The 13,006-nt window shown below is 38.9% G+C and overlaps 1 protein-coding gene across 3 annotated transcripts in view; it reads right to left on the bottom strand.

The window, feature by feature from the left end:
* The window catches only part of DCLK1 (doublecortin like kinase 1), a 230,013-nt gene that overhangs the window by 66,980 nt on the left and 150,027 nt on the right, over positions 1 to 13,006 (bottom strand). For all 3 annotated transcript variants that reach the window (XM_005516310.3, XM_088050942.1, XM_005516312.3), the window contains exon 5: positions 6,004 to 6,120. In XM_005516310.3, coding sequence (XP_005516367.1) covers positions 6,004 to 6,120 — 117 coding nt within the window. The remainder of the gene's footprint in view (positions 1 to 6,003; positions 6,121 to 13,006) is intronic.

Below are 13,006 nucleotides of genomic sequence, written 5' to 3'. Positions count from 1 at the left end.
ATCTGGAAATCCCTGGGTCCACAGGATGACTCCATCACTCCCATGGGTGTGTGCTCTTGGCTTTAGGAAAATTTTGCTTCAGCATATTTATTACAAAATCTGTCAAGAGTACCTGTAACAGTGTGAATAAAGATGCATGACCTCACCCAAGACAGTATGATAGTTGTGATTTTTACCTTTGGGATACAAAAGACCTTCTTGAGTCAGGTGGTTGAAGGAGAGCTGTTTCTGGGTAACAGACTAAGGATGAACTATCAGACTAAATGAAAACATATCCTATTGCTGAGGTGTTGAGGAACACTACTTTTTTTTTTATTTTATTTTTTAAACTAGCAGAGAAAAGCACAAGCATCTGACTTAAGGAAGACTTCCATATGATATTATTTCCACATCCACTTTTTTCTTTAGGAAACATTTACAGTTTTGATCAGTATTTAGTTTAACATGCAGTTTCACAATTTCTTTGCCCAGGCACAATTTAAAAAAGAACGCTCACATAGTCTTTTGTAATGTGACCTACTCTATCCATTCCTTATAATTTGTTCCCTTTGTCATTTGAAACAGGTACATATCAACCTAGGTATTCTTGAAGTAGTCACTAGTCACACTGAATAACCCAAACTCCTAAATAACTCTTTTTAAACCCAAATTTTAATACCTGCATTGATATTTATAAATAATATTTCAAGCATCTGATATATTCTGAGCGATAACTTGAGGGAAATAGGAGATTGCTCACAAGGGAGAAAAAGTGAGAAGGAAACAATTTTGAAGAAGGTGCTCAAACGGAGAATAAAAAAGGAGAGTAGCTACTTTTGTTGAGTGAAAGTCCTGCAAGTTAGAGTTGGAATTTCAGAAGGTAAACCAGAGTTCACCCAAATGCAGCATCTTGCCTTAATTTAATGGACCAAGGGTACAATAATTACAATCATCTCATGCTGCTCTTAATGTGATTAAAAATAAAGATGATGAAGACATAAGTGCTGTTGCTTTCTTTGAATCTATTACCACCTCACCCACAGTGAAGCTGCCACCCATGGTGTTAAATGGCAGCTGGACAGAAGCCACCAGCTACTGAATAGCCATCAGACACTCATAATTTTCAGCCACCAGCAATGGGTCGATACACAATGTCACCAAAATTAAATGTCTCTTTTATTATGCCCTTTTCCATATATTATTTGATGCCAACAAAAAAATCAAACATCAAAGTGGTTTACAGGCTTTAGGAAGACATCAGAAAAATTAAATAGAGGTAGGATTGTCCACTGCACTTGGAATCAGACTTCAACCTTCTGCCTACTCAGGAGGTAACACTATCTTTTCTCTGCTTCTCTTCTTTGCCTTGTTCCATGCTTCTCTTCTCTATTTACACTCAAAGCCTTTTGAAGCAGACAATACCTCAAATGGATTTGTAAAAAGCCAGAAAGCAATCCTCCTGCAGCGAGATTTCTGTCTGGTGGTACTGTTTTGAAACACTGTCAGATGTAAATAACAAACTGAAGAAAACATAATAATGGAGAAGTCAGCCCTTACACAGATCTTCCAAGCTTACTTGCACTCTTGGAAGAAAAAAAATATTCAGTGTTTTTATTTAAAAATAGGATGCATCTGTTCTCAGGAGCCAGGGAGGCTATCAGGAAAATATAAGTACATTAAACATATGCTCTGTTATGAAAAAAAAGTGAAGTGAAAAAACAAAGATGGAAAAAAGGTGAACACCACCTATGTAAAGGCATACATGCCTTTGAAATGTGCCAAGAAATGGTGTAAAGGCAGATGCAGTCCTTTTGCTCACTGTAGACTGTATAGCTCAAGAAACAGCAGGGAGTGTGTATTTCTCAAAGACTCATGCATTTTACTTTGCCCACAGCTAACCAGAGCACAGATGTGAACCTTTGCGGCCCTGAGCACTTCTGTAGCCTCTGGTTTCATTAAGGGTCTTTCCTTGCAGCCTGATTTCCTCTCACAGATTGCCCAGTTAGCCCTGTGCTAGCAGTGTGTCCTAGAGCCTGTGGGAAGGTGTTTTTCATCCTGTTGTTCCCATGGCCATGTATCTGCAAAGCCTGACAGTGCTGTTACGATACGTTCTGTATAGAACTTTCAGGCTTGCCAAGGGTGCTGCCTTAAGTGGCAATAGAGGGCAAAATGCACCTGCAAAGCATGCAAGTCATCAAAGAGCATTGGAATTGTTGTTAAGAGTCTCCTTTTCCCCCAGTAGCAGATGAGACAATGAGGGAAATGGTTCTCCAGTTCAGTGGCTGGTAGCTCCCCAGGGAGAGGGGACATTCAGAGACCTTTGCCTGCCCCTCACAGAGTCAGAGGTCACAACAAGGTGAGACTGAAATGGAAAGCAAGGGCCTTCAAGCACTCAGAATTTCCTCCAAAATAACTTAACATTACTGAGCTTATCTTAAAAGCACTGGTTTTGGTAAAATATTATTGCTCCAGACTTACAGATGCGAAAACAAGACAAAGATAAACAACAAATGACCAACCCCTCAAAATAACCCCTTTGATATCTGCAAGCAACTTCAGAAGCTATTGGGATGACTTTGGGAAAGTTTACCACCCCAAACCACCATTTGCTCAGAAAAAGGAACTCATGAGATTCATTCAATCTATAAACATTTAGTACAAGCCAAAGTTTGGCTTAGTTCATTGACCATTTGAAATTCTGTGTCAAAGAAGGGAAATAGCTGTTGAGGATGGCATTTAAATACTTTAACCAGAACAGACTGTCTAGGTGTTTTAGCCTCATTTGTACATCTATTTCTTAACAATGTGAAAATGGTCCATAACTTTGTCATCATTACCTCTAAAAATGATGAATCCAAATCAGCTATCCTGTTGAATACCTGCATTAAAGACTATACCATACTAGAGATGCAGACACAAGAGAATAGAAGTTAACTTAAGGATACATCTTCATTCTACAGTTTTATCAGTTTTAATACCCAATTTTGAGATTTGAACATTTTTTAACATTGTCTATGGAACTTTCCTTTTTTGACCCATGTAATTATCTACGTTTATTTTCTTGACATGAACATTAATTCAAGTCTGAAGCAGAAATATGATCCTTTTGTGCAGTTAGAATGTGCAGACTTCCCAAAGTGCAGCAAGAATCAAAAAAGAAACAAAAGGAATCAGATTATTTCTAATTAGCAAAAAACTCTTTTCCATTCACCTCCCTCAGATTTTTGTCAAGGGTAGACTATCAAGAATGCTTTCTGCTTCCCTTTATCCCTACTTCTTTTGACTTTGTTCTATGACAAAACACTTCAGAAAATGACACACTTTTAACTTTTTGTAATATGTATGTATTGTCTTTGACCAGAAAATTTACTCTTTTTCTTACTTTCAATGTTTTTTGCTAATGAAAGAAAGATCCCTAAAAGTAGTTTAAAGGTTAACTGAAAGCAGTTTAAAAACATACCAGAAAAATACATGTACATACAATTAGCAGTAACAGCATGACAACAAAAGCATAACTTCTAGCTATGCACAAGTCATTGAGGAGATTCTCTAGTCCTGAAATGTTTAATGTAGACATCATGGAAAAAATTATCTGCTCATATGTGTGCTAGATGGCAATTTCTCTAGTCTGCTTCTGTCACAGGTACGTAATTCCAAGAAACAAGCAGCATTTTTATGCTTGCTGGGTGGCAGAAAAATGACACCTGTACATATTGTTTGCATTTCATGGGAGAACTTTGGGTTTTGTCCAAAAACAAAGTAATACTGATCAAAGTACTCATGTATGTAAGGTTAGAAATAGGTTTACTGTAACATTCACACAATTTGACCTATTTGCAAAAAGCAAACACCAGAGATACAGACAGCCAAATCAGACCCATTCCCCTCACTAAAAAAATTAATTCTATAAAAAACATTTTCAATTGTTTATCCTTTTTAAGCTTAAAGAACTTTGAAGAGAATGGAACAGAACAGAACAGAATAGTTCAGTTGGAAGGGTCCTACAACAACCTTCTAATCCAGCTGCCTGACCAACCCAGAGCTGACCAAAACTTCAGTATGCTCAGCTGAGAAGTGGAGCAATAGAGTGGCTTTGGTGAGCACCTGGTATCCAACCAACCACATGGTATTTCTTGGTAAAGAAATTCTTCCTAGCTATAGAATCATTGAGTTGTTTAGACCAGAGAAGACCTTTAGGATCATCAAATCCCAACTGTTAATCCAGCACTGCCAAGTCTACCACCATCCCATCTCCCTCTGTGCCATGTCTACACATCTTTTAAATATCTCCATGGATGCCAACTCAACCACTTCCCTGGGCAGCCTGTTCCAATTCTTGATAAGCCTCTCAGAAAGAAATGCTTCCCAATGTCCAGTCTAAATCTTCCCCGGTGTGGCTTTGAGCCATTCCAACATGTCTTGTCACTGCACACCTCTGTTGTCCACCTCTGGCCACATTTGAGTACCTTCCCACCCTTCATAAACTGTGGTGCCCAGAACTGTACACAGTGCTCAAGGTGAGGCCACACCAACACTGAATACATCACATTGATCACCTCCTTCACCTGGCTGCTATTTGACACACCCTAGGATGCAATTTGCTCTCCTGGTTACCAGGGCACACAGCTAACTCATACTGAGCCTGCTGCCAACCAGCACTTCCAGATCCCTGTCTGCAGGGCTGCTCTCCAGCCACTCCTCTCCCAGTTTATGCTTGTGTCTGCCACTACTGCATCCCAGGTGCAGCATTAGACATCTGTTCCTCTTAAACTCCATCCCATTAATCATTGCCCAATGCTCCAATCTATCTAGATCCCTTTGCAAAGCATCTTGTTCCTTTAGAGAGTCTTCAGCACCTCCCAGTTTGTTATTATCCTCAAAATTGTTATTGGTACTTTCACCTTCTCTATCCAAATCATCAGTAAAAACATTGAACAAAATTGGCTCTAGACTTGAAGAAAATCTGCTGGTGACAAACTAACATGTGCCTATTTCCTATAAATGTATTTTCACATAAGAAATGTTTAAGATGGTTACATCTGTCATCAGCACAGCACCATCCAAAATGGCTTGCATTTTTAATATTTTCACTGCACTGTTTCATTTCTTGCTGTAAACTTAATGTTATGTTAATTGTTATTGTTGTGCAGTAAAAACATTCCCTTTTTTCCATTGGCTGTAAAATAATATCCTGATCTTTTGAAGTATGTAATATATTCTGCTCACACCTTTACAGAAGTGAGCTTCAAGAAGCGAAGATTTAGTCACCTGCACTTCCCCAACACCTTTAAGTAAAAACAGCACTATTTCTTTCAGGACCAAAACTAACATGGTTTTGAATATTCAACACAGAAAAATGTGTTGCTAGTCCCACAGAAATCCCATAGATTCTTCATTAGTCACAGCTTTTTGTTGTGTCTTCTCCAGCCTGTATAACTGGCTTGTTAGTCAATTCTGACATTTCTTCCTCAGCTATCTTTCCACCTCACATTCACATCTGTAATTGCATTCTTTCTCTGCCCTGCCCTTCTTTTCTCAATATCCTCATGATCTTGAATCAATCCTTTCCTCACTACTGCCTCTTCATTCCCTCAGAAACAAAATACAAAAAAGATTGTGAAATTAACCTTTCAGCAACACAGATCTTATGCTGCATAACTTGGGCTACTTTCTGGATTGTCTTCATTCAGTTCCTAGTACAAAGACTACAATACATTTTTACCTCAATGTTTAGGTATTGGAAGCAAAAACAAGCATGAAAAAGTAAAGTGAATTGAACCACTGTAGTACCAAAGTATGATTTATAAGATGTCGAAGCTTTAATTTGTATTTTATTTTGTGTTTGTATTTGTATTTGGAAGACACTTGATCTCAGATGTCACTGAGAAAACACATGAATTTTTAGTATCAACTATTTTAAGCATACAATGTTTTTCCACAGAAATGTGGAATTTTATGTGCATTGCCCACTCTATTGGAACAGAATGGTTGCTGTTGTTAAGAAAGATTGTTTGCTTGCTTTACCTGAGCTAGTAGAAGCAGGAGACTTGCTGCGTCGGGATGGGCCAGGGCTCTTGGTGGTGCTCCTACGTGAACTCGAAGCTATTTTGGTATAGGAAGTAGATTTCACCACCCGACATTCTAGAAGACAAAGAAACTGCATAAGTTAGCAATTAAGAAAGCCAGCAAAATTCTGTAACAGAAAGAGCACTGAGAAGTGAAAACATTTAGCCCACGCTTGTTTTCATTCACCTTGAGGAGTTTTATGAGAAAGTATAAAATCTGTATAAATGGCTGCATTAAAATCCAAGAACAGTATGTACCATATCCCAGACAAAGAACTGCTGCAGTAATCCAGACTTTTAAATACCATGGTTACTGCAGGTAGTTAGGACAGCTTAATTTAACAGTGCTGAGACTACTCATAAAATTTCTTTCCCTTTGAAGAGTTCAAGTAATGTAGCAATTTTTTGTAAACAATCCAGATGCAATGTAAGCATTTTTGTCAATCTAGGCAGTCTCCTCTAGAAAAACCAGAAGTCTTCTTTTCTGCATCAAAATGTTACAATTGTGCAAGATGACGCAAGTGTCTTCCACTGATGAAAGGTTTGAAGAAAATAAAGCAGGTTTGTTTCTCCTGCTTAATCCTCTGGTGAGCAATAGCCCACATTGTATAGCACACACAATTCATCATAGGTGAGCGAAACGGCACTACTCGCTCATAAGAGACATCAGTAAAATCAATGAAGAGGCGAAATTACCCTCCCACTTGAGAACACTACAAGATGTTCAGGTTAGAGTTTATGTACACCCACACAGATCTGTAGGCATCCTTGCATTATGCCTGCAGAATGGCTCTTGGCCTGGGGATGAAAGAACTTATTGTGCACAGCACTGATGTCCTGCACTCCTAATGGATACTAGATTAATCACCAGACATATTACACAGTTGGGGAAACAAAAGATCCACTTCTTAGTCAATATACAATTAAAACTCTGCAGCAATGTTTACACTGTCTTCACCTGACAATGTCAGTTCACTTCACTTGTTTAAAAATACATCAGTAAACATTTAGTTCCGTACTAGACCTGTTTCCCATTTTATTCCCATAGTCAAGGTTCCTCATCAGGGGTTAAGAGAAATAAAAAGAGCTTTTTCGTCCTAGTCAGAAAATACCATGTACAAGCCTGCACATTATTTAGTCTTCACAGATCAGTGGAGCCTGTAACATAGTTTAGACAGATTAGAGAAAAAAGAAATAAAATTGAGCATAACTAATTAACTTAAACATATACACCCGAGAATGATGCAATGAAATTTATTTCTCTTGGCTGCCCTAACTGTTTGTCTTTCATCAAGCTGTTCAAGTAAATAGAAGCAAGAATGATGCGTTATTGAGTGAAACATCCAGGACAGCTGAGAGTCGGGAGGACCAGAGAAATGCCTTGGTCTTCCCAAAGAAGCTTTTCTTCCCAAACTCTCCACATTCCTAATGCCCAATAGTAGCTAATTTCCTTCTGTTGACATTTTTTTGTGATTCATTGATGACTTCTCTTGTTTTATACTGAACAACCAGTGGAAATGGAGAAAAACATTTACTCTGTAAGGAAATTATCTACCAAAAACAGGAGGAATCAGATGAAAGCTTTCAATTAGATGCCATTGGGTAACTACAGCAGGAATTGGCATAAACAGCTGCTCCAGAAACTATATACAATGCAATTGTAAACAGGTTCTTTATCTTCCTGTAAACAAAGATGTAAATTTTTCACACACCTAGCAGCCTGTTAAAATTGTGATGTAATCCTAGTGTGGGCCTCATTCACGGGAAACAGTAAGGAAGGGGAACTGCACATTTCAATGGTCAACAAACAACAACACTAAAGCAGAATGATCCAACCAAGCTAAATCCATTAGAATATACAGTTTGCTTAGTTGAAGAACTTAAGGAGTCCATGAAGAAAGCAGCTACTTTATGCAATATGTAAAAAACTTTCCTATTTCCAGCATGCAAAGAAAACAACTATCTACACCCCTCTCCTTCATACTAAAGCTTAACTCTTATTTTATTCCAAGTATTAATACTCATTCAGATTCTCTCAATACCTTAAAAACACCCAGAGTCTTAAATATGTTATCACAGAGGCCTTACCACCATATCTAATTGGCCAGTGGTGGGTCTGTCCTGGCAATGCCAGCCGACATTGGCTCTGCCAGACATGGTGGAAGCTGCTGGCAGCTTCTCACAGAAGCCACCCCTGTAGCCCCACCCACCTCCAAAACATGGCCATGCAAATGCAGCTCTTCTGCAAGTCATCCTGAGGGGCTACATACAGACCCTGACTTGTGAGTAACCCCACACTCATGGCACATTGCCTGAGGAGGAGGTCACCTCTCACAGCTAAACAATCTCTTTACACAGAAGAAACACAAATGATATGTGATAACCCAAGAAATGTACAAGCATCACAGGCTCATAGGATAATCCAGTTTAGACATGAGAAATTCCTAGTCCAGTTTCCTGCTCAAAGCTTGAAGTAGCTTTACATTCATAGTCCTGGGTAACTTGGGGGACACTTCAACCCACTTGGGGCATACACACTGCAGGAGGATCTTGGAGAACATCAGTGACAACTTCCTATTCCAAGTGACAGAAAAAAACAGTAATAAGAGATGCTCTGCTCACACACACAAAAAAAGGAAGACTGGGACTGTGAAGGCAGCCTTGGCTGCAGTCATCATGATAGGAGAATTCAGTATTATGAAGGGATTGGAGGAGGGCACAATGCAAGATCACAGTTCTGGACTTCAGATAAGCAGACTTGGGACTCTTCATGTATCTGCTTGGAAGATTCCCATTGGGTAAGGCTCTGGAGAGAAGGGGGACCCAAAAAAGCTGAGTAATATTAAAGGAGCACCTCCAGTTCCACAACAGTCCATCTCAACAAGCAGGAAGATATTCAAAAATGCCAGGAGGTCTGGCCAGGATGAACATGTTGCTGCTGACCAAATTAAGACATAAAAAGGAAGCATAAAAAAGGTGGAAGCAGGGACAGGTAACCTGGGAGGTATATAGTCTAAGTCCAAGCATGCAGACATAGTTAGAAAAGCCAAAGTCCAGTTAGAATTGAATCTGATGAGAGATGTTAAAAGCAATAAAAAGGGCTTCTTTACATACAGAGGGGACAAAAGGAAGGCTACAGAAAATACACACCTGTGAAACAGGGCCCCAATGACATAGAAAAGGCTAAAGTATTGAATGGCATCTTTGCCTCAGTCTTTACCATCAAACCAAACCTTCAGGAATCCCAGGTCCCAGAAGCAGATACATAAAAGCCTGGAGAAAGGAAAACCTATCCTGGGTGGAAGAAGATCAGATTAGAGAACAAAACTGGCACATGTAGGTCCATGGGACCTGACAGGATGTACCCCGCAGGTGCCAATGGAGTTGGCTATTCAGGATGTCATTGTGAAGTCACTCAATAGTCTTTGAATGATAGTGATGACTGGGATGATTGGGATAGCCATTTGAAGACCCGGCAAATCTCACTCCTATCTTCAAGAATATGCAGGGAACTACAGAAAAGTCAGCCTCACATCAGTCCCTGGGATAGAGATAGATAAATGAATCATGAAAATAATTTCAAGGCACATTAGGGGCAAGAAATCATCATAGGTTCACCAACAGGAAGACAAGAAGCTTGACCAATTTGATATCTCTGAAATGAAATGGCCAGCTCGGCAGATGCAGGGATAGCAGTGGATATTGTCTACCATGACTTCAGTGAGGCTACCATGTCAGAGGTTTCTGTTTATATCCAGTCTAAAACTTTTGTTTCAATTTTTTATCTATCACCACTCATCCTCTTACCAAGCATCACTGTGAGAAGCCTGACTCCAACATGTTGATGGAGAGAAGAGATGCTGCCCCATTGACATTGGAGGCCAGTGGCAGGTACTGCTGAAGTAATTTCCTTCTTCATGCTGCAAAAGCCCAGCTCCATCAGCTTCTCCTCACACAGCAAGTGCTCCAGCTACCCTCCATCATGATGGTCCTCCTCTAAGTGCCTCCAATTTAATGATATCTCCCTTGAACTGGGAAGCTTTAAACTAGGCACAGTATTCCAGATGTGACCCCACATACGCTAAGCAGGGTTGGTTCCCTGTCTCTACGGAGTCCTATTTAGTCTATGTCACAGAAATATTCTCTTTTTTCCTATTTTTCTATTTGTATAAACCCTTTTTGAGCTCAATTAGTAACTTCTTATGCATAGTTTTCTTGTTCCTCTCAAAAATAATTCACAGATTGTGAAATTTTAAAAGGTCACAGTTCAAACAAGCATATATTCTCTTTAAGGTGAACTGGTCAAGTGTCATGTTTTCTATGGGTTTAAAAGTTTATTCTTGAATTATAGAGGTTATGGTATGGCCTGTGGAGAGCCATGTAGGAAAGCCTTCAGTGCTGCACACACCAGGCTCGAGCAACTCATGCTTTCAAAGACTAGGACAAGACTAGTCCCAGAGTCTAAAAGGATTTCTAGTCATGGGCAGAATGTAACCAGGCTGCTTGTTGTAAATAGGTCTCAGCTCCCAGGAACAGTTTATGTATGCAATTCTGTTGTCACATTTAGTTTGTAAAGTAAAATTTTACTGCAGGCAAAGATCCCACTCAGTAACCACACAACCACTGCTTGTTCCTCTAAGACATTACCATAATTTGCCTGTTGTTGTAGGAGAGCTCCATGTATATAGAGAACACAAACCAAAAATGCATGTTTTATTCAAACCGTGTTTTCTACACAGAACTTAAACTGGTGAGCAAATAAATACATACCTTCTCCTCATTAACAGTATTTGGATTACTACAGAACAGGTCCTTTGCAAGCCATGAAACAGAAGAGCACTTTTCCCCCAATTTTATTTTGATGCCAAAACTGGATCAGAAATAGATCTGAACTCCTGACATAAAAGAGCTATACTGCCTTTCTTACTCATGTGGGCATGGCATTCCTAGCCAAGAAGAAACACCAAGTGTTTCTATATTATGGTCAGTAAGGAAAGAAATGTTTCATGAAACCCCAGTCCTTCCTCTCACCATTGACTGACTGAGATTAAAGGAACAAAATGATGACACCCATGGTAATGCAAGACAAAAGAAAGTCAACTCTACGGTTTGAACTTTACAGACTTTATTGTTTTCCAACTGAAAATATTATATAAATAAGAATGCTTTTCCAGTGAAAACATCTTGCAATAAGATGTCCTATTGTACATTCTACATAAAAAGATAAAAAGTATGAGAAAAAAGTACAGACCAACAGCAGCAAGGCTAAAAATGTAACACTGCAAAGTATGGAATATTAGCATGGAGTTTTGAGGCCTTTACTGGACATTAACAATAGGGCTGAGGAAAAAAGAAAAAAATACCCCAAGGCTACCAACTGACATAATTAAGAATGTAGGGACATTTTAAGGAAAACAGAGTTACTGAGATTGTACAGTGGTGTCAATGAGTAGTAGGAACTGTCAGAACCAGGAGGGAAGTCCAACATACATACTTCTGAGCTCTTGACTCTTCCTGTTGCCAAATGGAAAAAAATGAGGTAAGCATGAGGTAAATAAAGGATGCTACCAACGCCTGCAGTCTCCATGTCATCAATGATGTTTCATTTCGAAAATGTTACATTAGCTTCTACGCTCATTAGATTTTACAATGGCAAAAAAGCAGCAGAGAGTAACTAATCTGCAATAAATGTGTCATAGAATGAAAAAGTTTAATGTGTTCTAGAGAAGACTGTGAAAAGTTATTTAAATTACCAGGATCAAAAAGGCTTACTTGTCAGCAACTCAGAAGTTGACTGTATGGCCTTCATGCATTCTTTCTGGGCAAAAACATCACTCTCTGCTGTGTTTTGCTTTTCTTTGAGGTCTGTGCGTAGGGAATAGATTTTATATTTTCAGTATTCCTGCCAATCTGTTTCTCTAAGATGAGAACATTTAACTTGGTTTCAGTAACAGCTGTATCCTGCAGATAAGCAAGGGGGGAGGATCAAGGATGTCTGTGGTTGTTGGTAAGCCACTTTACGGTAAGCCTCAGGCTGGTGCCTTTTACCACTGCTTAAAGACATTAGCCTCACTAGCAGTGTCCTCAGGCCAATCAGTGGCTCATTACCCCAAATGCAGTACCAGTTTTAGTTTTTAATGTTAAGGGTAATTTGTTCCATGCTGCTAATTCTTAATGCAGCTAATAAGATTTTACTTTTCAGCTGTATTCATGCCTTCAATTAATGCCAGTAATCTTCTGTTTGCAGAACTAAGTTTCACTCTCTTCAGCAAGAGAAATGGTAGCCTCCTGTCTAGTGTCACTGATACACACTGCAATTCACCCTACCCAAGTGATCAATCACTGGCAGCTATGACTTGCAATTACAACATGTCCAAAAGGGTAACTATCATGCAGCTTCCAAAAATGAAAGGGATATACAGTGTTTCACAGAGGTTTAAGTAATTTCAAAGCTTCTATCGTCATGGTTGTGCCTACTTCAATTTTTTTCTGCATGTCTTCCTGTTCAGTGTGCTCCTGAGCACATTGCAGATGTGGATGGACAGTGATGTATGCATAGAAAGCAAAATCCTAAAGTTTTATCCCATGCACTAAGCTCTATGTCACTGTAAATGCATGGGGTTTTGAGACATTGTATCTTCCGATTTGATTTCTTACCAGTAATTGGTCTTCCACACATGACAAAGATTAGGAGTTCTATTTTACTGTGTGCCAAATACTTGTGGAAGCAATTACCTAAATCTCTTTTTCTTTTTTTTTTTTTTTTTTTTTCTTGAAAAGAAATATACTTTGATTGGGGTATAAAATACAGAAACAGTTGGATTTTCTTTCATGTGAAAAATCATTCTCCAATTCTGAAACTGGGGTAAGTGTATACAATAAAATACAAACTATTAAAATCACCTATGCCTTATTATACACTAATAAAATAGAGAATATTGAAAGGTCTTAGGAAAACAAAT

Source organism: Pseudopodoces humilis, chromosome 2, assembly GCF_049639895.1.
Source record: "Pseudopodoces humilis isolate 2021_Gansu_Grassland_sample_001 chromosome 2, ASM4963989v1, whole genome shotgun sequence".
Lineage (NCBI taxonomy): Eukaryota > Metazoa > Chordata > Aves > Passeriformes > Paridae > Pseudopodoces > Pseudopodoces humilis.
The sequence above is the reverse complement of the archived record's forward strand: the minus strand, read 5'-3'. Positions and strand labels throughout refer to the sequence as shown.